Consider the following 25234-nt stretch of genomic DNA (forward strand, 5'->3'; position numbering starts at 1 on the left):
TACTCAGACTCTCCTTCCAGTCACTGAAGTCCCTGCTATCAGAAAAGACAAACTCCTCTGCTCAGGCTCTGGATTCCACCTTCTCTTGCTTTGTCAAAGACATCCTGAATAATCTATTGCACAACCAGTTTCTACCCTCTCTATTGGCTCATACTCAACAAGTAAGTCTGCTCTGGAATTTACCTTCTTTGAAGAAACTCTTGACCCCACGACTTCCTCACTACTTCAAGGCAAAAGTTTTTCAGCTGTCCATCCTGTTGTCTCCTCTTCCTTACCTCACATTCTTTAGCCTACCACAAACTACATGCATGGAAACAGCTGTCACGGAGGTCACTGATGACCTGTGTTGCTAAATCCAGTGGTCACTTCTCTGTTCTCTCTTATGTGACCCCTTTGCAGCATCCACTCACTAACCACTCTCCTTCAAACACTCCAGCTTCTACAAAACCACTATGCTGGTTCTTCTCCTTCCTCACTGATTCCTTCAGTCTCCCCTTCCACTCAGGGCCCACCCCAGGCTGGCTTCACTCTCGACTGAAAGTCTCCCAAGGAAATCTCATCTAGTCCCATACCCTTTACCACCATTTATATGCCAAGGACTCCATATTTCTATTTCCAGCCCCAATATTTTCCCGAACTTCAGAGTTATATATCTAAGTGGCTATGTGACATCTCTATTAACATATGTGAAAAACCATAATTCCTATCTTCTCCATCTCAGTAAACAGCACCACCATCAACTCCAGTTCTCAATCCAAAAACCCAGGGGTCATCCTTCATGCCTCCCTTTCTTTCATGCTTCCATTACCAATCTATTTGTAAATCCAGTAGTTTCTACCTAAAACACACTCTGAAATTTCATTAATTAACCAAGGAACTATAGCTTCTCTCCTGGACCACTTCAATAGGCTCTTACCAGTCTCCCTGCTCCCATTCTTACTACTCTCCAAAAAGTTAAATGTCAATCAGTTCAAGCCACTCTCCAGCTTAAAAGACTTCTTTCCAGCTAAATTCATGAATGCATACCTACTGTGACCTATAAAATCCTATATGACCCAGCCCCTGCCTAATTTTTTGACACCATTTCTTCTCCACTCTTGCCCTAGAACACAGAAAGTGTTTTAATATTAACAACAACAGTTAACATTTGTTGAGTACATACTTTATGCTCAGTATACTAATTAGCTGCATAAATCAGCTAATTTAATGATACAAACAGTGGTTCTTAACATGTTCTGGGTAAGCCAAATTTTTGAAAATCTGAAAAAAAAAGCTATGAACTCACCCCCCAGAAAATGTACATATTTATAAAACCTTTCAACATGTCCTTTTCTCTAAACAAAATTTCCTCCCAATAGTCTAAGGAACTCCCAAGTTCACAGCAGGATTATCTACAATAGCCAAGATATGGGAACAACCTAAATGTTCACTGATGGATAAAGGAAGTTTGAAAATACACACACACACACACAAATGGAATATTATTCAGCCATATATAAATGAGGAAATCCTGTCACTTGTGACAACCTATATGGACCCTGAAGGCATTATGATAAATGAAATAAAACAAATATAGTATGACCTCACTTATGAGTGCAATCTAAAACAAGCAAACAGACAAACTCACAGAAAAAGAGATCATATTCATGGTTATCAGAAGTGGGGGTAAGAAGAGGGGTAATTAGAGGAAAGTGGTCAAAAGGTACAAACTTTAGGTTACAAGGTAAATAAGTATTAGGGGTGTAATGATGACTATAGCTAACACTGCTGTATGACAGACACGAAAGTTAAAAGAGTAAATCCTAAGTGTTTTCATCAAAAGGAGAAAAAATTTTGCCTTTATTCTTCCTTCCTTTTTATTGTACCGCTGTGAGAAGATGGATGTTAGCTGAACCAATTATTTACTCTAAGGAAATTTCCATTGGCATTCTAATTGGTAAAGAACTCAACTCTAAAAAACTGCCTTAACTAGATATGTGAAACACAAAATTTCAATTTTCAAACTTCCAAGGAATGCTACTTATGGAAAGTTCAAGCTTAACAAAAATAAACTTATTGAGGGTAGGATTAAATAACCAATAAGCATGACCTTATGATACATGACCACAGTCTGGGGCATAACTTGACTCACTGTGTTATTCTCATACATTAAGTAATAAATGACTTAGACTTCAATTTTCTCCTTTTCAAGGAGGTCCCAGCAAATTAAGCATTAAAAAGAGAAACAGTAAAAGATCTAAACTTTTTTTCATAGCAAGATAATTTTAATTAAATCTTATAGACAGAAACAGGTGGAACTCTAAAAATAGAAGTAAGAGAGCTAGGCAGTAGTATATTTTAGGATAAGACACTTATTTAGATGCAAAATTTAAGTTCACAGTGCTTAACCTGTTTTTGTCAGATTAAAAAGATTAGAGGGAAAAGGATAAAGCTATGCAAAAGATGAGCATGAAAACTTTTAAAGTCAAGCGTGCCAATAGAGAGAGTGGATATGGTTAAAAGGCAAAAGGAAAAAAAATACATTTCCAATATTCTTCCTGGCCAAAGGAAGGAAAAGAAATTGAGAGAAGGGAAAATCAAACATAAGGAACAAAAATATAAAGACAACTTAGTTATAAGCTAAAAATTTTCATAGCCATTACTTCTATCACTTGGCTGACTTTTTTTCAACTGTGGTAAAATATACATAAAACATACCATTTTAGCCAGTATTAAGTGTACAGTTCAGTGGCATTAAGTACATTTAGACTGCTTTGCAACCGTCGTCACCATCCATTGCTACAACTTTTTTATGTTCCCAATCTGAAAGTCTACACCCAAACAACTCCATATTCCCTTGGCTAACTTTTTAAATGCTCTTTATTTTTTTCCTGGCAAAAAAAAAAAAAAAAAGACATTTCATTTTTAACAAGAGAGCACTCAGGCAGGATCAAGAATCTCTTTTGACTTTCAATATCCATAATTTCTTATACAGTATGTGGTTGCTTGTCACAGTAGTTTAGTAGCTAAATCATGTCCAGCTCTTTGCGACCCCATGGACGGTAGCCTGCCAGGCTCCTCTGTCCATGGGATTTCCCAGGCAAGAATACTGGAGTGTGTTGCCATCTCCTTCTCCAGGGGATCTTCCTGACCCAGGGACCCGTGTCTCCTGCATTGGCAGGCGGATTCTTTACTGCTGAGCCACCAGGGAAGCCCCATACAGTATGAACCCATGCTCAAAAACCTTAAAATATTATTTAAGCATATATCTAATCATTCTTTCAATAAACATGAATTGAAGACTTACTGCTTGCCAGTAGGTGAGGCACTGTGGTAAGCCCTGAGATCCAACTACCAACGAAACAGACTTGGAATTTTCAATCTGGACTGAAAGGGGCAAACTTAACAAATAAACTATTCTGTCGATGAAGGTACTGAGAGTGAATAATGGTGAAGAGGGGCAAGTCCAGATACTGTGTTCTGTGAAAGCCTCTCTGGGAGGTGACATTTAAATGAGACCTGAAACTGCCAAAGTGTTTACATGTTTGATTAATCTTCTCTCACAACGCACCTAGTAAAACGCCTTTCATAAAGTAGGATCTCAGTATAGCTTTTCTGGCCACAAGTTCCTCATTCCTGAAATGAACTCTCAAGATTCCTTCCAAACACAAAATGAGAGAAAACTACATATCAGTGAAATGGACGTGGGGATGGAATAGTCGAAGCAAAAACAGTTCAGAAATGACTGCAAAACCTTAATCCTAAAACAGAACGGAGAGCAAAAGCCTGAGGGTACAACAAAACCAATCAATTGCTATCTGAGATGAGTTGCATCTTAGACAACATATAAACAGAAATCGTTCAGTCACTCAGCCTTAAGAAACAATTCATAAACCAGAAACAAGAGAGGTAGAGACGTGTACATGACTACGCTAAAAAGCTCAGTTCTATTTTCCTCGGGACTCACAGCTAGGGACCGAGAGGGTCTCCTGCTTCCCTAGCTGCCAGGGCAACGGTCCCAATCTAAGGAGACAGGAGAGAATTATTTTTCTCTTGTGGTTCAATCCCGGGATGAGGTCAGCCACTAACCCTAGCTAGCGCTTAAGAGAATCAAAAAATCGTTCCAGATGCTCAAAGAGAAAAGAACTGACCTTTTTCAGTGAGGCGCCCGGAGGGGAAAGCTACACTAAGGCGCCTCTTTTCCTCATCAGTATCTCTTCCTCGGCCATCAGCCTCACCCAAATGAGGCTAAAGGAGGACCAGGGCGACCCTCGTCCTTTTGCCCAGAAAAGGTCCCAAGCGGGCGCCCTCCTCCATCTGCCTGGTACACTGAGAAGAAACCAGGAACCTCTGGAGCCGCTGTGAAGAACCGGAGAGCTTAAGAAGCAGCCACATCGCTTAGAAAAGAAGTGGAAGGGAAAGGAGAAGATCCCACGAAAGAAATGTAAATTCGAGTGGCAGATGGAAACGGAAGTTCCCAGCAGAGGGCAGAAGGATGTGGCAGGCAAAAGGTCTCTAGCCGGTTCTTACCGTCCGTGGGAGACGCCATCTTCCAACCCATGTCACGTGACGTGGCCAACCGTCGGCGGGAAAGCTTGGATCCGTAAGCCACGCCCCCAAAGAGAAACCCTACCCTCAAACCCAGGAGCCGGGTTCGTCTCCCCGCCCCTATAGAGACAATCTTTACATAGACCCGCCCCCCGGTGCTAGCCACACCTCCCCTCGCGCAGAGGATGAGGCGGAGCTACTGCAAAAAGTCTTGATGGAACTTATTTACTTCCCTCAGTGAGTGGGCGGGGCCGCGGTTGTGCCTTTGGCCAATCGCAGTTCCGGATTCGGGGGCGTCTTCCTCATGTGCTCGATATAGAACCCCGCGAGTAGCGCCATGTCTTCCCTACACCTCCGCCAACAGAATTTGTTGAGGTAGAGCAAGGCGAGAGCGCTATCACTTCTGACCAATCGTATTCCCCCAGGGCTGGGATTGAGGGGCGGAGTCAGTCGTTAGGGCGAGTAATTGGCTAGGGGAGATTGTCCTTTCCGCCAGTGAGGAGGTGCGGCAGGATGGACGGGGGAGGCCTGGCAGCAGTAGAGCTTCTGGACGGTCTCAGACTGTAGAGGTGCGGGAGGCTGAGAAGAGGCAACCCAGAGCCATGGCGGCTGTGGCGGTGGCGGCGGCGGCGGCTGCATTGCGGGCCCGGATCCTGCAGGCGAGTTGAGGGTGGCGCCAAAGGGTTGCGAAGCTCGAAATTCGTCCTTTCCATCCGCTCTCTGAGCCAGCCCCTTCATGGCTGACCCTTCTCTGTGCCCATCGGACCTGTGCGGTCCTGTCCCACACCTCACTCAGTACCCGCCTTCGTTGGACCCAGCCCGGGACTCAGCCCTGGCCCTTTTATTCTTGAGCCTGCCCCCTTTTCTGGCTCTGGCCCACTCTCCTCTTCGAGGCTTGCCCTGTCCCTGCCGACACTCTCTTGCTCTCACCTCTGTGGGTCTGCCCACCGTCTTCCCTTTCACCTCTGCACCAGCCACCTCTCTGCCCTAGGAACTCCCCTTCTGGTCACCTGTCTTAGCATTGGGCCGGGAACCTCCAAATTGTCCCCCTCCCCCACCCTTCTTCACGGTCTGCAGTCCGAGGTAAAGGCCAGGGGGCGGGAGCCAGGAAGCACACGAGGGGCGAGGGTCAGTGAATGAACTTTGAATCTCCTTCTCGGAATGTTCACTCCGTTTTCCCAAAAGCAGTCATTTGCTGAGCTGTTTTCCCCAGCTGTGGCTCTTTGCATGTTCCACAGGCTGTGGACTGTTGTGCCTTTGCTTGCCAAGACTTTGTTTAACTTTCTGGCAGAGTTACAGTGTTTTGTTGGCGTTGAATAAGGACACATAGTTAATGCTCCTAGTTTGTTCCAAGCACGTGCAAAGAATTAAACATCTCTAAAATAGGTGGTAGAAAATGGAAACCAAGGAAGACAAGTGTAAGTTCCACGTTCCCACCCCAGAGTCAGCTTGTGCTGTGCTGTGCTTAGTCGCTCAGTCGTGTTCCACTGTGCGACCCCATGGACTGTAGCCCGCCAGGCCCCTTTGTCCATGGGGATTTTCCAGGCAAGAATACTGGAGTGGGTTGCCATGCCCTCTTCCAGGGGATCTTCCCAACGCAGGGATCGAACCCAGGCCTGCCGCATTGCAGGTGGATTCTTTACCGTCTGAGCCACCAGCGAAGCCGGAAGTCAGCTTAGTGTAACTCAGCTCTGCCCCTGGGGTTGGAATGGGGTGGGGGTGTTCAGGTCTTCTCTGAAGCTAGCCTAAGGACAGGTGGTTGAGCTACAGGAGCTACATGCCTGAGGCCTGTAGCTGTTTCCAGTTGTTCATAGCCTTTCCCCGTTGTTCAAGCCTAGCAAGGACTTACATTATGAGGCAACATTATCAAACCTGCAAGAAACAGCTTTGCTTTTCTTACTCATGTTCAGCTTGGGAACTTCTTCCTCTGTATTTCTGGGCTTATAGATAACATTAGTATTTATCAGGTTCAGTGAGTTCTACTCCAGAGACTGCATTTTTAAGATTCTTAGCAGAGTCCGCAAAGGTTCCTGTTTAAATATGCTATTTAATGGGACAGTGAATGGATTGGAAGGATTTATCAAATGATCTGGCCTAACTCATATTTCTTGTTGTAATCCTGGTTCTGTTTTTCTAGGTTTTGTTTTGTTTTTTGTTTTGTAGTCAGAAAACAAAATTTCCACCCTATATTTTCCATTACCAACTTCTCCCGGAAATCTTTTATTAAATTGGCTTTTTTCCTTTGCCTTTTCCGCCATCACAAGTCATTGAGAGCCTTAAAAAACTATGTTGTCCTTTGTATCAAGGAAAAGAATCTCCTTCCCCAAGTACTTTATTTTGGAAATAAACACTTTTTTCTGATTCATTTGCAGAAACTTCTGCATTGACCTGAAAAAGAACAGAGATAAGAATCCTAAGCCAATTAGGAGTTACTGTAACATGATAGTTTGAGAGTAGTCCAGAGTCTGGCAATCCGGATATTATCATTCCCATTTAAAGAAAACTAGTCTTAATATGACTCAGTGACTTTCTTCAGTGATACAGTGGAAAGAACACAGGCTTCACAATCATACTTGGATTCTATTCCAGCTCCACCACTTCCTAGTTTTGAGAATATTTGTGAAGATTAGAATTAATGAAGTAAGTTGTTGTTGTTGTTCAGTCACTAAGTCGTGTCTGACTCTGTGTGACCCCATGGACTGCAGCACGCCAGGCTTCCCTGTCCTTCACCACCTCCCAGAGTTTGCTCAAACTCATGTCCGTTGAGTCAGTGATGCCATTCAACCATCTCATCCTGTCCTTTCTCCTGCCTTCAGTCTTTCCCAGCATCAGAGTTTTTTCCAATGAGTTGGCTCTTCGCATCAGGTGGCCAAAGTATTGAAACTTCACTTTCAGCATCAGTCGTTCCAGTGAATATTCAGGACTGATTTCCTTTAGGATGGACTGGAGTTTGATCTCCTTGCAGTCCAAGGGACTCACAGGAGTCTTCTCCAACACCACAGTTTGAAGGCATCAATTCTTCAGCACTCAGCATTTTTTATTGTCCAACTCTCACATCCATACATGACTACTATAGCTTTGACTAGATGGACCTATGTCGGCATAGTAGTGTCTCTGCTTTTTAATATGCTGTCTAGGTTTGTCATACCTTTTCTTCCAAGGAGCAAGCATCTTTTAATTTCATGACTGCAGTCACCCATCCACAGTGATTTTGGAGCACAAGAAAATAAAGTCTCACTGTTTCCACTTTTTCCCCCATCTATTTGCTATGAAGTGATGGGACCAGATGTCATCTTCTTAGTTTTTTGAATGTTAAGTTTTAGACTAGCTTTTTCATTCTTGTTTCACTTTCATCAAGAGGCTCTTTAGTTCCTCTCTACTTTCTGCCATTAAGGTGGTATCATCTGTGTATCTGAGGTTGTTGATATTTCACCCGGCAATCTTAAAGGTCATCCAAGGTTTCCCACCTAGTAACAGATGTTGCTGAGAATTCAGGACTTAAGTCTAAGCCTCTCTTTCTGTGTCAGACACTGGCTCAAACTTTGGGAAAGGAGAGATAAGTAAAATATTCACTGAAAGCTTTCCTACTGTAATGCAATAAGTGCTAAACAATAAGACTGCACACAGTACTGCAGGAACCTATGGAAAGAGCCCCAAACTCAACCTGTGCAATTCTAGAAAAGCTTCCAAAAGGAGTTGATCTCCGTTTGAGTACTGCAAGAGTAGGAGGCCTTTGGCCAGAGAAGGGAGTTCCTGCCAAGGAAAATAGCAAGTGTGAAATAAACATCTAGAGATCAAGAAGTTTGGTGTGACTGGACATAGGATAGCTCTCTTCAGTAACAGTACTAATGAGTGTGTTTTGGAAAATGAAGAAAAGACTAAATGACTATCATTTAGTCAAAAACTAAATGACAATGTTTTATTATGCCCTCTCGACAGCAGGGAGGCTATATGCACGTGACAGAATGAAATTAAGAGGCCTAGAATGCTCTCCTTGGCTGAACTGTACATTTTCTGCCCTATAAGAGAGTTTGTGTGTGTGTTAAGTCACTTTAGCCGTGTCCAACTTTTTGCAAACCTATGACCTGTAGCCCACCAGGCTCCTCTGTCCATGGGATTCTCCAGGCAAGAATGCTGGAGTGGGTTGCTGTGCCCTCCTCCAAGGAATCTTCCCGAGCCAGGGATTGAACCTGCGTCTCTTAAGTCTCCTGCATTGGCAGGCGAGTTCGTTACCACTAGCACCACCTGAGAAGCCAGTAAGAGAGTTTACATGAAACAAAATTAATATCCCACAGTTGCTTGGGTGTATTCTTTGATTCTGCAGAATATTACTGAGTACTTACTCTAGTCCAGGAATGCTACCAGGTGATGAGGACAAAACTCTCTAGTGTTCTAAGGGAAGACAGACTTAATGCTATTCTCTAGTGTGATAAGAGAACTAGAGGAATTCAGGTGAACCCCATAATCAGGTACTTAGCCTCGACCTGATATTGAGATTTAAAAACTTCCAACTGCTACTATACCGCTCACTCACAGGAGTTAACCTTGTTTTTTCTACTTCAGAGGAAACTAAAACCATTAGATGAGAACATCCTCAACTTCCTACTAGCAAGCCTACAGAACTGACCTGTACCTGTACTCAAAGTGATAGGGAGCTCAAGAATAGACGTGAGCCAAGCAAATGGGATGAAACAACTCCAGGCAAGAGGGAGCAGCACGTGCAAGGGCAGTGTGAGCACAAAACATGTTGTGAATGCCCGGAGCATAGAGAGAGCAAGGAGGAGAGCAGCAAAATAGGAAACTAGAGAAGTAAAGATACTATGTAGAATCTTCTAAGCAACACCGAGGTGAGTCTTTATCCCAAGGACAACGGAAAGCCATTGGTGGGTTTTAAACAAAAGAATGATCTGACCAAGTTTGTGTTTTAAAAAGACCCTTTGGCTCTGGAGTGGAAACAAGAATCAGAGGTTTAAGATTGAAGGCTGAGAGACCTGTTAGGAGTCATTATCTGTTCGGAAACCCAGGTAAGAGACAATGATGGTGTAGAGTGGGAAGAGGGAGCAAGAAAAGGGTTGCATTCCCAAGACTTCTGGGAGGACAGATTGCCAGGACTTGATTCACTGAGGAGAGAGAGAGAAGAGTTAGGGTGACATTTAAGTTTCTGGTTGGGCACCTAGGTGGATATTAGCCCCATTCACTGAAAGGTGGGTTGTAGGAAACAGAGCTGATTGGTGGAAGGACAATGAGGAAGTCAGCTTTTTCCAACATGGACCTAAATAATATCCAAGTAGAGATGTGGTAACAACAGTTATGTAAGTATTACCTGATGAGGAAGATTCTGGTGAAGAATTAAAGATTTGGGCATCACCAGGATCTAGCTAATTAAGTCACTGGAGTTAATGAAATCAAGGTCCCAACTCTCCTTGTTCAAGAACTCAAGCAGTTAGAGGCCAGGTATGGGAGAAGGCGTCAACAAAGAAGGCAGAGAAAATGTGGCCCGAGAGATAGAAAAGATACCAGGGCATCACAGAATATAAGTGGAGAGGGGATTTGGGACAGAAGGTCTGGTTAACTCTTCACCTCTGCTGAGAGGTCAAGTACAAGAAGGACTGAGAAGAGTCCATTGTATGGAGGAAGTCACTGGTGTTCTGGCGTTCAGTCATAAAGGTAGGAGTTGATTGAGGAGCTAGTAGGAGATGAGGAAATAATGGTAAGTCGTATAGAGAACCCTTTCTATTGGATGGAGAGAGGTTTTAAGATACAGGAAAGAAAGGATAGTTGGTGGAAGTGTCTGAGGCAGGAGGAACAGTTGACTTCAGAGCACAGATTCAGAGATTAGCCTTAAATTGGAAGACATACTTCTTCAGTCAAACATTGACTGTGTACCTCTGTCTCCCAGTTACTCTGTCTTCATGAACCTTGGTAGCTGCCTTCTCTATAAGAGGTAAAAGGAAAAGATGATGAGTATTGGTCAGTTTGGTAGGCTTACTAGTAGGAAGTTGAGGAAGTTTCCATCTCGTGGTTTCTGTTTCCTCTGAAGTAGAAAAAATAAGATTAGCTCAGTGAGAGGGAGAGGAACAGAGTTGAAAATTTTAAGAAAAGTGGTATGTTTTGAAACAGCAAGGAATGTGAGCAGATAATATTTATAGTAATACAATAATAGTAGCAATGTTTAATGAGCACCAACTACTTGCTAAGCTGTTTTTCATACCTGAACAGTCTTGATCTAGTAATGCTATAAAGTAGGTAAATAAGATGCAGTACCTGTCCCCGTGGAATTTATAGTCTTGGGGTAAAAAACAAGTACCTAGGCTATTACAACACAGACAAATAAACTCAATAGGGAAATACTGACTGCTAGGTGTACAGAAAAATACACCTAACCAAGTCTGGGGTGGGGAACATCAGGCAATATAGCTGTTGAACACCTATTGTATACCGGGTACTATGTTGGTATTGGGAACGTGGCTATAAGACATGGTGGTTTGCTGGTTTGAAATAGCTTTTGTGGTGAAAGGAGAAGCCGCAGACTAGGCATTTTGACAGACTGCTGGCCCAGAGGACCAGCACCTTTTCCTCTGGATAGTGCTGTCGGCACGCAAACAAATTCTTGTACTTTATGCATCCCTAAACTCTTTGGTCAACGTGGTCTCTCTTCAGATAAGGTAATAGGTTATTAGACTACACCTTCCTTTTATATTCCAGTCTTGAGTATTTTAGTTTGCTCACTTCGATTAGACTTCTGTATTTCTTAAATTAACTTCCTTAACATATATACAAACTATTTTTTGAGAGTGACTTTATTTTAACTGATCCCCCCACCCTAACCATTTGCTGATTAAATTCTATTAAATATAACAGGTTCTTTTCCTCTTAGGTGTATGTGGCATTTTTAAAAATAGCTTTATTAAAATAAAATTGATCTAAGATAAAATGTGTAATTTACTGTTTTAGTATTTGTATACACCTGTGAAAACATCACAATCAAGATAGTGAATATATGAATTGCCCCAAAATGTTTCCCTCTGACCTTCATCTTTTCTTCCACCATCATCTCTAGGTAACCACTGATCTGCTTTCTGACACTATGGTTTACATTTTCTAGTTTTATATAGGTACTCTTCTTAAGTCTAACTTCTTTCACTCAGTATAATTATTATAATTATCCATGTTGCTTTATCAATAGTTGATTCCTTTTCATTGCTGAGTAGTATTCTAATATCTGAATATACCATACTAGTTTCCCTATTCACCCATCCAACCTTTGAGTTGCTCCCAAATTTTACACTATTACCAGGAAAACTACTATGAACACTCATGTTTAAGTATGAGTATGGGCATATTATACATATATTTGACACTTGGTTATATACTATCTTATATTCAACACCTATTGTGTTAGACACCATCTTAGTGAAGTGAAGTTGCTCAGTCGTGTCCGACTCTTTGTGAACCCATGGACTGTAGTCCACCAGGCTCCTTCCATCCATGGAATTTTCTAGGCAAGAATACTGGAGTAGGTTGCCATTTCCTTCTCCAGGAGAATCTTCCCGACCCGGGGATCGAACCCGGGTCTCCCGCATTGCAGGCAGAAGCTTTACCGTCTGAGCCACCAGGGAATCCCATCTTAGATGTTTTCTTATTTTTAGATTTAAGGTGACTACATTTATCAGGCCAAAACTAGAAAAATACAGTCTAATGACCAAAAAACATCTTTTTTAAATCAAGACTATCCTAGAAATTGAACACGTGATTGTTATGAGTTTTTGTTCTCTCATAGTTTGCTGTGTCCCACAGCCTCACAGCTTTTCTCTTTAAAGATTATATGACCCTTGAGAGCAAACACCAAGTCCTTCTTCATATACCCATAGTAACTAGTAGAATACTGAGCAGATAGTGGCCATTCACTTAAGTTTTTAATAATTTTCTGCTCTCATTTATCAAAATAATCATTCTTTTACCTCCCAGGTCTCTTCCAAGGTGAATTCCAGTTGGCAGCCAGCATCCTCCTTCTCTTCGTCTTCAGTGGTGAGTTTATTTGGTAATAAAGGTTGACTTCTGAAAAGGAATCCAGTACAGTTTGGGGGTATTTTCTTTACATCATTGTGATCAGAGTTTATCTGAAATTTTCTATCTTGATTTTCTTATCTTGTATTATGTCTGTTACGTTGTAAGCACTTCTAGTATTACAAAGTGATCTTTATGACTGTGATTTTTTTTTTAATAATTTTATTTATTGGGGGTTTTGCTGGTCTTCATTGCTGCACAGGCTTTTCTCTAGTGCAGCCAGTAGGGGCTCCTCTCTAGTTGCAGGGCGCAGGCTTCTTATTGCCATGGTTTCTCTTATTGCAGAGCACGGACTTTAAGGCACTCAGGCTTCATAGTTGTGGCACAAGGGCCCAGTAGTTGCGGCTCCCAGGCTGTAGAGTGCAGGTTCAATAGTTGTGGCACACGGGCTTAGTCGCTTCGTGGCACATGGGATCTTCCTAGACCAGGGATCGAACCCATGTCTCCTGCATTGGCAGGTAGATTCTTTACGCCTGAGCCACCATGACTATGACTCTTAATGCCTATCTAATAATTTTCACAAATAACATTTAAATTTATTCCTTTTTTTCAGTATTATAAAACTAACATTTATTTATATCTTTTTTTTGGTTATTTTTGCTTCTTTTATATTATTTCCCTTCTGAACTGGGATTACTGTGTCTAAAGATACAAACATTTTCATGACTTCTAAAGGTTTTCTTGACCCTGCCTCAAAGGTTGTCTTCTTTACAACCTTTAGAGTTGTTTTTACAGACCTACTGTGTGTTAGCCATTTGCAGTAACTAAACCTGATCTGTCAGGACTGATGCTCCAAATCCTGTTGGGGTAGAAGCATGCACATATTATAACAGTAGTCTTTCACCTTTTTTGGCCTACAGACCACGTTTGAAAATTTAATGAAAACAAGCTGCTTCTTAGAAAAGCTACACATAGAAATGTTTTTAAAAATATTTTGATCATAAGATAAGGCATGCTCATGGTAATGTGCCAGAAAGTCAGCTGGGCCAACAAATCATAATAGTTAACATTTGTTAACACAGAGTCTGCTGCTTTTTTAGTATAAGCTTGTCTGTGACATGGGCTTCCTTGGTGGCTCAGATGGTAAAGAATCTGCCTGTAGGGCAGGAGACCCGGGTTCAGTCCTTGGGTCAGGAAGGTCCCCTGGAGAAGGGAATGGCTACCCACTCTAGTGTTCTTGCCTGAAGAATTCAATGGACAGAGGAGTTTGGTGGGCTACAGTCCATGGAGTCGACTTTCACTTTCTCAGTGACGTATGTTTACTCATGAAGTTCCACTGTGTGATTACAGGGAATTTTCCATTTACAGAGAGATCACAGTATCAAGAGGTTCTGCCCTGTCTTAATAAGCTCTGCAGAAGAGTATATTGTGTATCTCTTTCATAGTGGTGACATTTCTAGAAAATGGAAAATTTAGTTATCAACCCCAGTTCTTTTCTCCTTGTAAAGGGAAAGAGAGAAGTAAAGCAATTAACTAATATAAGTATTGTATTTATTTTTTTTCTCCCCCAGCCAACTGTAAAACTCTTCATTGATGGGAAATTTATTGAATCCAAAAGTGACAAATGGATCGACATCCACAATCCCGTAAGGAAAGCTGCTCTGGGGCCTGAACTCATTAGCCTAGAATTCTGGAAACACAGTGGGAAAAATAAGGACCTGGGTCTCTATTGTGAAGCACATATCGCTGCCCCTGTGGCTATACGAAGAAGGTGGGGCAGGGACAAAGATGATTGATGTGCTGCCTTTTCCATCAGGCCACCAATGAGGTCATTGGTCGGGTCCCTGAGTCCACCAAGGCCGAAATGGATGCAGCAGTTTCTTCCTGCAAACGTACTTTTCCCGCGTGGGCAGACACTTCAATATTAAGCCGTCAGCAGGTCCTGCTCCGCTACCAACAACTCATTAAAGAAAATTTGGTAAGAAAGCTGAATGATATAATTTCCCAAAGTGTTATTTAGGTGCTACTTGTCACTCTCATAGTGGCCCTGTGAGCTGCCCTCCCTAACTGTACAATCCAGAGAGACATAGATCATGGCTTTCTCCCTCCAACAACTTCTCCTTGACTTTTATTCCTTTCTGGCTGCCTGAGAACTAAGGGGAGGCACATCCTTGCGTTGGTTTCTGTGTGTTTTCTCTCTAGAAAGAAATTGCCAGGTTGATCACGCTGGAACAAGGGAAGACCCTGGCGGATGCTGAAGGAGATGTGTTTCGAGGCCTCCGTAAGCAGGGGGTCCCTCTAGGGGAGTTCAGGGACACTGGGAAGAAGCAAAGGAAGATAAGAGTCCCCCAGAGTGGGGGACTGCTGCTTCCTTTATGTAGGTTTTGCTCTCCCATGATATCCTAATACTTGTGTGAAATGACAGTACCTGGGTATCTATGCTACTGGCTTACTTCATTATTGTACTCCAGTGATCTTCCAGTTGGTTTATGTGTTTCACTGCCTTCTTCCCATTCAGATGGTCTCACTTCATGCAACCTCTTCACATAGTGAATCAGTGCTTTTTCCGTCTGTCACTGGCCTTGCCACTCAGGGCTGACTAGAGCATGACGAAGCTAAGTACTGGGCAGTGTGAAGAGTTGCTCGCCTGACTGCTGCTTCTCTGTTCCAGAGGTGGTTGAGCATGCCTGCAGTGTGACATCCCTCATGCTGGGGGAGACCATGCCATCCATCACCAAAGACATGGACCTTTATTCCTACCGTCTGCCTCTGGGGGTGTGCGCAGGCATCGCTCCGTTCAATTTTCCTGCCATGATCCCTCTTTGGATGTTTCCCATGGCCATGGTGTGTGGAAATACCTTCCTGATGAAACCATCAGAGCGAGTCCCTGGAGCAACTATGCTTCTCGCCAAGCTGTTTCAGGACTCTGGTGCCCCTGATGGAACACTGAATATCATCCATGGACAACATGAAGGTACCTGCCCCTCTGGACCTGGCACTTATTAATCTGGCTACCAAAAACCAAGGTGTTGAGTCAGTGATGGGGTGTTTTAGGGTGTTTTAGGGATGAAGGGATTTACTAATAATAAGTAACCTCCATGTTTGAAGAAAATATTTGTTGACTATTTTGCCATCTCCGTGCCAAGGTAACTAACTGGGGAGTAGCAGTGCTTCTTGCCCTACAGAATATATTAGGGCAAAGAACTATGGTTGGGGCAAGATAGGTAAAATTAAAGAGTAAGTTTTCATTTCAATACTGAAGGGATTCAGAGAAGGCAATGGCACCCCACTCCAGCACTCTTGCCTGGAAAATCCCATGGACGGAGAAGCCTGGTGGGCTGCAGTCCATGGGGTCTCGAAGAGTCCACGACTGAGTGACTTCCCTTTCACTTTTCACTTTCATGCATTGGAGAAGGAAACAGCAACCCACTCCAGTGTTCTTGCCTGGAGAGTCCCAGGGACGGGGGAGCCTGGTGTGCTGCCGTCTATGGGGTCGCACAGAGTCGGACACGACTGAAGCGACTTAGCAGTAGCAGCAGCACTGAAGGGACTTAACATTATTTAACTCAGAATTTATAGACCACAGAGGTACCGAAGTCCTTCTGATTCATATAATAATGGCTAATACTTAAAAAGTGCTTCCTTGTTTCAAGCACTGTTCCAATGCCTTCCATCTATTATCTCATTTAATCTTTACAATCACTCTTTCAAGTAGGTACTATTATCTTTCCATTTTACAAATGAGAAAATTGGGGCATAATGAAATCAGCTGATTTTGCCCAAAGTCATGTTGCTAGAAACCGTCAAAAGTTGCGATGTGTATATGTAAACAGGCCAACCATGGTTTTTACTTTTAAATACTGTGCTCTATTGCCTCTCACATGAGGGCCCAGTAATATCTGAGAGTTCCAGTACAAGTGACAGTTGAGGAAATATCGTATTCATAAAAGACAAAAGGAGGAGTCAAGTATTGAAAGGCTTTTATTTTGGAGGAAAATAGGAGTTGTAGCCTTGAGAGTTTTTTTTTTAATATAAATTTATTTATTGGAGGCTAATTACAATATTGTATTGGGTAGCTTTCAGAGTTAAAGTAAAAATTCTGGACTAACAATTGGGAAAAATAATGAAAGAGAAGAGGTTAAATAGAATTTGTAGTTTGAAGAATTTAAGAGAGGGACTTCTCGCGGTCCTGTGGTTAAGACTCCACACTTCCACTGGAGGAGGGGGCAGGTGCAGTCCCAGGTTGGGGAACTCAGATCCGATTAACAGTGCTGTGTGACAAAAAAAAAATGAAAGAATTTAAGAGAACAAGGACAGAACTCCAAAGGGGATTCCAGGGCAAGAAAACAAAAGTATGAAACTTCTCATTCAATAGCAGTGAGAAAAGGACAAATTTGCTATTCTGAGAAGCCCATTCTTCCTTTGTGATAATCATTTATTTTCTTCTTAAAGCTGTAAATTTTATTTGCGATCATCCGGATATCAAAGCAATCAGTTTTGTGGGATCCAACCAGGCAGGAGAGTACATCTTCGAGCGAGGGTCAAGACATGGCAAGAGAGTTCAAGCCAATATGGTGACTTCTTATTCCTTTTCCCCCAAATTCTGTTGTATGTATTAAAATTACCTGGAAAAAGCCCTTCAGCAGAGGGACCACTCATCCCACTCTAATGCCAGACCACTCATCCCACTCTAATGCCAGTGTTTCTTTATTCACAGTTCATCCTGGTTGTCTTCCCTTTAACCACAAACCTTGTGATGAGTTTTATTCTCAGTCACTTTAATTACCTTTTATTTTATCCAGGTAATCTCGGTGATAAAGTCACATTTCTCCTTAAGAAAGATATTCAGATTCTTTGGGCTTCAGCCCAAAATCTGTTTCTGGCCCTATTTATCCCTTCATCCCATGCTTTCAGCTAGCCCTCATCCTTCCTGCCTTTAACGCAAATCCTAACTATAAATGTTAAAGATATAATCTTCCCTAAGAGTCTAGGCTATTTAAGTCACTGTGGTGGTTGTGGTTTAGTAAAGAGCCAAATATCCCTGTATAATATCTGAGTGTGGTTTACTTGCTTGCACAGTTTTGCTGTTCCTTAGTGACTAGATCCTTGCCAAATACTTTGTGGTCATTTGATACTAAATATAGTGTCCAGTTGCCATTCTTACTCTTCCACTAATATTGCAGAAAGGGAAGCCACCTATCCACAGGCTTGGAAACTAGTCATGATACGCCCGTGTATTTCTTTTCACGGCTGGATGTGTTTTGGCCAGTTTGATTTATGCCCCTGCTGGTTCACTACATATTTCGTCGATATGTGTTTTATGTCTAACATCAATGCTCTGTGCAACGCAATACAGTTAAGTAGCAGACAAGGTATCTATTCATGTATTCAACTATAGCTATATCTGTAAATATGTGGAAATGACCCTGTATCATCCTACATAGAAATTTATGAGGCTGCTCTTCATATAACTGGAAACCCTAACAAACAACAGATTCTTTCCTACCTAACTTAGAAAAGAGAAGGGGGTTCTCCTTGGTTCCTAGATGAAGTGTTTACCTTGTCAATCTGAATGTGATTGAGACAGTATTTTGTTTGGGGTGGGTTTTTTAAAAAAAATAATAGTTTTGATCTAAATAAACACCTGTCAGCTTTTCAGCTGAGAAAGTGAAGAAAAAGTAACTTGGAGACTTACTCAGTGTTACCAGGATTTAAGCAATATCAAAATGATAATAAATCTCCTTTCAAAGCAGCATAGGATAAATTCTCAAGTCCTTTTCTTAAATTCTCATCTGAAAACTTAGATTGTTTAATTTCTTAGCCTAATTGTATTTTACCAAGGAAGATTCATGTACTTTCTGTATTTCCTTAGGGAGCCAAGAACCATGGAGTAGTCATGCCAGATGCGAATAAGGAAAACACCCTGAACCAGTTGGTTGGGGCAGCATTTGGAGCTGCTGGTCAGCGCTGCATGGCTCTTTCAACAGCAATCCTTGTGGGAGAAGCTAAGAAGTGGCTGCCAGAGCTGGTAGAACGTGCCAAAAAACTAAGAGTGAATGCAGGTAACCAACTTTTAGACTTTGCATCTCTGGCACTAAGCTCTGGGTTTTGCATTGGCCTTGTCCAGTGGGAGCAATCATGTTTATTCTTACCACTGCCTCTCTTTGTACTGGACTACTTGTCATTCAGATTCATCTTTAGTTATCACTCATCATTTATGTTCATAAAGACCTTAAATACTTCTGTATTGTTTTACAGGAGACCAGCCTGGAGCTGATCTTGGCCCTCTGATCACCCCCCAGGCAAAAGAGCGTGTCTGTAATCTGATTGATAGTGGAACAAAGGAAGGAGCTTCCATCCTTCTTGACGGGCGAAGTATTAAAGTCAAAGGTTATGAAAATGGGAACTTTGTTGGGCCAACCATCATTTCAAATGTCAAGGTGACTGTGAATTATTTATTTCACAAACATATGAGCTGAAGGCACCACTGGAGACAATGGAATCTCATTCCTCTAATTTATAAATGAAGGCATTTAATGACTAGAGACCTCATCTCTTGCCAGAATTACTCAATTATTTTATCTCAAGTCTGAATGAGTCACCCCTCCTGACTCCCAACCTCTTTCCACTATATCAGTGGTTGGAAACTTTCCGTTAAGGGATAAAAAGTGAATATTTTTGGCTTTGCAGGAATAAATAGCCTCTGTCACAAATACAGTCTATCAACCACCCAGTGTTTATTGAGCCCTCCCAGTACTGGCTCAGCAGTAAAGAAGCCACCTGCAATGAAGGAGACCCAGGTTGAATCCCTGGGTTGGGAAGAGCCTCTGGAGGAGGAATGGCAACCCACTCTAGTATTCTTGCCTGAAGAATTCCATGGACAGATGGACTTGGCAGGGCAGAGTCCATGGGGTTGCAAAGAATTGGACACGACTGAGTGATTAACACTTTCACTTCACTTTCAATGTTTATTAAATACGTGCATCTTCACCAGAAAACAACGAAAGAAAAAGAATTGGTGTCAATTTTTATTTATCAAAACTCTGAAAGTTGCTTATCTAAAATTAATGACTACATTGAGAGGTTTTTTTTTGAAGTTCATATATCCCCACTATTCCTATTATAATCCTGAATAATCAAGAGTTGAATCTAAGTATAATAGAAATTATGAGATTTTTTTGCCACAGAATCACTGAGGAAAAATCCACTTACCCAGCTTCAAACACAGCGACAGTGGTGAAAGATGTTTTGAATGTTTAATGTGACCTGATACCAAAATAAAAATGGACAGACTCATTTAGGAGGCAAAGGAATGAATAAGAAAGGATTATTTATGTTACAGAAAACTTACCACAGGATTTCTTTAAATAGAAAAATTCTCCTGTTATGTTTTTAATATATATTTGATTTCTAAAATGAATTTTCAAGTAGCTTTTCAGTAACATAACAGTTGTGTAAACAAGTAATACAGGCACAAATCAGGAAGCTAGTGATGGGTCATAAGATCAAAAAATACAGTGCATAAAGGAAAGGAGTGTAGTTATGTCATTGTAGAAATACGAGTTTCAAGTTACTTATGATTGGTAGCTTGGAAGATGGAGCATGGCAAGAAAGGACTTTTTTTTTTTTACAGGTGATTTAAAATGAAAAGAGATTACTAACCTAAAAATTGTGCATGTAAGCTGTGGGTAATAAAGTACCAAATAAGAAAAAAATACTGACTTCTTTTCCGATGCATCACTCCTGGCAGCCAAACATGACCTGTTACAAGGAGGAGATTTTTGGCCCAGTTCTTGTAGTTCTGGAAACAGACACTTTGGATGAAGCCATCAAGATTGTAAATGACAACCCATATGGAAATGGAACAGCCATCTTCACCACCAATGGAGCCACTGCTCGGAAATATTCCCACCTGGTGGATGTTGGACAGGTTTGTGAACAGAATTTTTAGGAGATTCTTGTAGCCATGTGTACAGTTTCCTGTGTAAGGGGAGAAGGTAAACAGTGATCAGTCACTGCCCTCTGTTCTCCCTTGATGCCCCATTTCTTCCTCAGGAATAAAAGCTCATGGGATGGAGGATCGGGTGGAAGGTGGGTAGTTAAATTCGTCTCTCTGATGCCCGGCACTTGTGCTTCTAAATGGAGAGTTCCTTCGTGGAGTCTTTTTCTTAGTAGTTGATGTGGCTTTGTTCTGCTTTAGGTTGGGGTGAATGTGCCCATTCCAGTGCCTTTGCCAATGTTCTCATTCACGGGCTCTCGCGCTTCCTTCAGGGGAGACACCAATTTCTATGGCAAACAGGTAACTTCAAGTTTTAAAAAAATATTTTTCCTCTAAGAAACTCTCTTGAACATATTCAGAAACAAGGATTCTGCAAGAAAGGGACTGCCTGCAGCTTCTGTGAGGTTATATGTTGTTCAGCAGTGCTTGTCAGTAGGTTCCCTAGAAAAGACAACAAAAGTTAATAAAAGTTTGCTAGTTCCTGAATAACTCAAGGCAACAGAGTTTTGGGGGAAGAGCATGAGTAAGTCCAAGCTTTTGTATATGCCCTCTCCTCTGCCTATGACCCTTTCTTCCTATATCCCCTTTCTGCCCTCCTTCATCTGACTGTTAACCACCAGTTTAAAGTGTGGACTTGCTAAAGAAAGTCACCTCTCACCACCATCCCCTCCAGTGCTGGCTTGGGTATGTCCCTCAAGTGCTCCCACCACACATTTCCTGTTAGTCACTCATTTATTAAAACTTTTATTGAGCACCTTCTGTATATTAAATAATATTCTAAATATAATAAATGCTGTAAGTATAGCATCAAATAAAAAATAACTATATAAAGCAGATCTGGAACCAAATTACCACCATTGTCACATCCTTCAACTTGTGCATATACCCTAAAGCAAGACCAGGCATGGCTTGATCAAACAGTAGAAATGGATTGGAGCCCAGTGAGTGAATGAGGGAGAGAGTAGTAAGAGATGAGGTTAGAGAGGTAGACAGAGGCAAGTCAATGAGACTATTTAACTCATGTTAAGAAGCCCTTATCACACTGTAATTATTATTATCTGAAGGATGTAGCACCAGAGCAAGTAACCAAATACATGTTGGACAAATGGCCTAGTGAAAAGTTCTTTGTAATCCCACAGAAATACAGCTGTTTTGGAACCTTCAGTAAAAATTACTTGTTTTCTATACAGGTCTCCCTTTATAGGTTAATAATAAATTAACGGTGGGATTACATAGCAGAGTATGACAGTGTGGCCAACTGGTTAAGACAGCACTCATTGTTTCGAGATGGATTATCCAATTTGTGCATTAGTCACAGCTTTTGTAAAAATGATTAATTTGATACTATTAGACATTTCTTTCAAGGGAAGCAGAGTAAAACTGTTGCTTAGAAGTTTGTTGGTTTGGGGTTTTTTTTTCAACCCCCCCCCCCACCCCGCTCCCGCCCCGTGCCTTTGTTTAATTACTGTAAGTTACTCTAGTAAGTGAACCAGTAAGTGAGGCTTTGTAGAGTAAAAGACTGACCTTATGTAGTGTTTGAAGTCTTAAATCCTTAGGTAATTAAATTGCTATTTTGCATTCTGTAAAGAAGACATAAAGGTATTCTTACATAATAAAATGTAAACTTTAGTTGTATCTTATATTAAAAGTATGTAATAATCTCTAAAATTGTTTTCACTATATTAACATGGCCCAGATTTTGTCTATTAATTCTAGAGGTGTATTTTAATCAAGCTAGTGAGTTGTGTTCTAACAGTACTCTTCTAGCTTGCTAGTAATTTTGTGTGTTAAATTTGTACACTCTATTCTCTTTTGCTCAAGCCTATTCTTATAAAATAAATACAAGTTTAACAGTTTACATTGTCCAATTTTTCCATTTAGATGTTCTTGGCTAGTTTTAGCATAATGATAGCTAAGATTTGACTCTTTACTATGTGCCAGGTAATATGTTAAGTGTTTTACATAGATTATCTCATGAATAATTTATTGAATTCTGGTTGTACCTATTCTGCAAGTAGGAACATGAATAACATTTCACAATACCTCCTTCAAAAGTTGATTAAAAGAAGAATCATGAAACCCCCAGGCATATATGATAACTCTTTTTTTTCTTTGTTCTCTGTAGGGCATCCAATTCTATACTCAGCTAAAGACTATCACTTCTCAATGGAAAGAAGAAGATGCTTCTCTTTCCTCACCTGCTGTAGTCATGCCTACCATGGGCCGTTAGAAACAAGTCTGTTCCAGACTCGGTGCATACTGAGTAATCACTGTTTATTCTTGACCAACTCCAACTGCCTACTTTACTCAGATCAGATCCCTGGGATTGGAATACCTTGTAACTAAAGTCTTTCTCAGGACCATTGACCCCGGTTAAGTTGCTAATAGGGAGACTCCTAGTGTAACTCTGAAACCAGATTTTCACTTGCTCTTCATAATTTTATTTTTGAGGTCACTGTTCTAACTGTGAAATGCTTCTCTGGAATAAGAGCTTAGACCTGTTTTCTAAAAATTCTCCCCATTTCTGATAAATGACGTGGAGGGAACATTAGTGCGTGTAAAGAAGATCGCCCAAGGAAGAGGAGCTCTTGGAAGGAGACATAGGTCAAAAATAATTCACCCTTTGGTTGATCCTGAAACACAGTCCTACATAAATGCCAGTGGGTCAGACCCCTCTGCCAGCTTTGCGGAGCCTCTCATTTATCCCACGTTACAAAGACATAATCCATCTCTGCTTATCCCACAGTTGTGACAACTGCTGCTTTCTTTCCTGCTGAATGCCACTTTGTCCTAGTGATTCATGATCACAAATTCTACCATTGTCACTGTTCCTGCTTCTTAAAACCACTTACTATGGATACCTCAACTTTTTGGATAAATCAACTTTTTGTTGTTTGTGCCAAGTGTTACATTTCAGGGTTTGCTTTAGTAATCACTAATTAGTGCTTCAGTCATTAACTTAGATGCCAGCAGGTTTTGCTTTGTTTTTAAGAAAACTATTTCAAAAGTTATATTAGGCCCAGAAATCAAAAGAGTCAGCCAGACTCTTTTTTTGTTTTTATGTTCAACAAGATCTTACATTTATTAAGAAATGATTAATGGTTAAAAAAAAAAGGCAATGCCTTTTTCTCATTAGTTGAACAAGAACCTGAAGAAATATTACCTATATGTTTTACAGTATTTTTCTCTTCCAAAATTTATTTCTGAAAACAAGTTTTAACCACCATTCTGCACTTTGAAATAAAATTAATCCTGACTAAATCAGTATAATGGACAAGACCAGAACATTTCTTAGGACTCCTGGTACTCTACTTTAAGTAACAAAGGGTTGGAGAAAATGAACCACCCTTAAAGATACAACCTTGGTTAACACTGTTAAATTCTCCAAGACAAAAATTCTTCCTGATTCTTCCAGTTTGGAAGGGGAAAACAAAATTTCCACTTTTTGGAATAGAGACCCAGAACCTTCAAACTCAAGTGTTCTCCAAGTGTGAGCAAGATTCTTACCTAAAGTAAGTCTAACCTGATACTACTTGTTGAAGTTTTTATATTGTGCTTTTCTCTTGCCTGCATTTCTCATTTGTGATAACTTTTTAATGAAAGAACCCTTAATGTAAAGTAATTGATTAGAGCCTAAGAAATTTCAAAGCTCTCTCTGTGTGAGGTAGTAGAAGAAATGCATTAACAGCTCTTCTGCAAACATCTTTATGCTTTTTGTTTCTTTGCTATAGCTCAACTTTAAGTCAGAACAGAAATTTATGTACTAAACAGAATAGATTCTTTGTGCTCTACCATGCTGGCTGAATCCTGTCTTTCTGATATGGTCTTCACCCACTAAACTAGGAGACGGCTTCTCATTTCTGATAGAGTTCTGGTTGTCAGGCAGATGATGTGGGTCATTAATTTTTCTGCTTCCTCATTAGTTACATAGATAATACTAACCTATTCCATGGGGGTTATTTAATGAATTAAGGATGATAAAAACCTTGAAAATGTTTGTGCACTCTGGATTTTAGGCTTAATATTACTACCACCTGCTAGATAGAAAGTCACAACCTTCAATCACTTAAGGTGATTGAACTTTAATAAAATATGTTTTATGACCCTACTGGCCCATTTTTTTTTTTTAGGGAGGAGGTCTGCCTTCCTAAAGGTGAGGCAATAGAAATTTATGATTTTGTAATAGAATGCTCCTTGTTTTATCTCTTATTACAGCTGGAAACTGACAGTAATACTTAATCCAGTCCAACAACTACTGGGTTGAATGAAAGGTCATTTTTGTCTAAATTCCAAGTGGAATTAAATGTAATCACAGAGACACCTAAGTTTTCCTTACATTTAAGGGAAATCACTCTTTAAGAAATGCTAACTCATCAGAACTGTGTTGCTATTATCAGAATCAACTCATTTGGCTAGCTATTTGCTACTCAGAAGACTTTCTTATTTCTTAGATGGAAAAAAAGTCTGTATAGTTCATGCTAGTAGCAGCTAAAAATGTGGCCTCATTTGAAATTTCTCAGATTCTACATTGTACTAATTGATTATGTACAACAAATTACAAGTAAAAAGCTCTTGAAACCCTGTTTTTGTTTTGTTTTTTTATGATACCATACTTCCTTACAATGCCTTTATCTGCTAGCCTGTAGTGACTCAGCTTCCCAGCTCTGTACAAAGCCAAGAGGTACGTGGTCATTGTTTGCT

General features: G+C 40.9%; 3 protein-coding genes across 9 annotated transcripts in view; 1 reads left to right on the plus strand and 2 right to left on the minus strand.

The window, feature by feature from the left end:
• Positions 1–4834, minus strand: part of LIN52 (lin-52 DREAM MuvB core complex component) — a 113018-nt gene extending 108184 nt beyond the window's left edge. For all 6 annotated transcript variants that reach the window (XR_011465595.1, XR_011465596.1, XM_070377548.1 and 3 more), the window contains exon 1: positions 4510–4834. Coding sequence is in view for 2 of the 6 variants with exons in the window: in XM_070377549.1 (XP_070233650.1) it covers positions 4510–4540 (31 nt within the window). In the remaining 4 variants the exon portion in view is untranslated. The remainder of the gene's footprint in view (positions 1–4509) is intronic.
• Positions 4835–4981: 147 nt separating this feature from the next.
• On the plus strand, positions 4982–25116 carry ALDH6A1 (aldehyde dehydrogenase 6 family member A1). 2 transcript variants are annotated; one of them, XM_070377528.1, is made up of 13 exons: positions 5057–5186; positions 9091–9374; positions 12496–12555; positions 14106–14180; positions 14351–14512; positions 14737–14815; positions 15206–15508; positions 16987–17108; positions 18407–18596; positions 18793–18974; positions 20285–20464; positions 20735–20833; positions 22659–25116. In XM_070377528.1, the coding sequence occupies exons 5-13, from the start codon at positions 14399–14401 to the stop codon at positions 22761–22763; spliced, it is 1374 nt and encodes a 457-aa protein (XP_070233629.1). In that variant the 5' UTR covers positions 5057–5186; positions 9091–9374; positions 12496–12555; positions 14106–14180; positions 14351–14398; the 3' UTR covers positions 22764–25116. The 2 variants fall into 2 exon arrangements, with proteins under 2 accessions (XP_070233628.1, XP_070233629.1); XM_070377527.1 differs by lacking the exon at positions 9091–9374 and having other exon boundaries at positions 4982–5186.
• The window catches only part of BBOF1 (basal body orientation factor 1), a 45868-nt gene continuing 42699 nt past the window's right edge, over positions 22066–25234 (minus strand). Inside the window, exon 12 of the mRNA XM_070377531.1 lies at positions 22066–22113. Within this exon, the coding sequence (XP_070233632.1) occupies positions 22102–22113 (12 nt within the window). The 3' untranslated portion in view covers positions 22066–22101. The remainder of the gene's footprint in view (positions 22114–25234) is intronic.

Source organism: Bos mutus, chromosome 10 (assembly GCF_027580195.1).
Source record: "Bos mutus isolate GX-2022 chromosome 10, NWIPB_WYAK_1.1, whole genome shotgun sequence".
NCBI classification, from domain to species: Eukaryota; Metazoa; Chordata; class Mammalia; order Artiodactyla; family Bovidae; genus Bos; species Bos mutus.

Excerpts from the sequence above, each read along its gene's own strand:
- ALDH6A1 (XM_070377527.1), top strand. The coding sequence starts at position 5,130 with ATGGCGGCTGTGGCGGTGGCGGCGGCGGCGGCTGCATTGCGGGCCCGG. Across the intron at positions 14,181-14,350 it reads GGATCGACATCCACAATCCC|GCCACCAATGAGGTCATTGG; the intron begins GTAAGGAAAGCT and ends CTTTTCCATCAG. Across the intron at positions 14,816-15,205 it reads AGATGTGTTTCGAGGCCTCC|AGGTGGTTGAGCATGCCTGC; the intron begins GTAAGCAGGGGG and ends TCTCTGTTCCAG.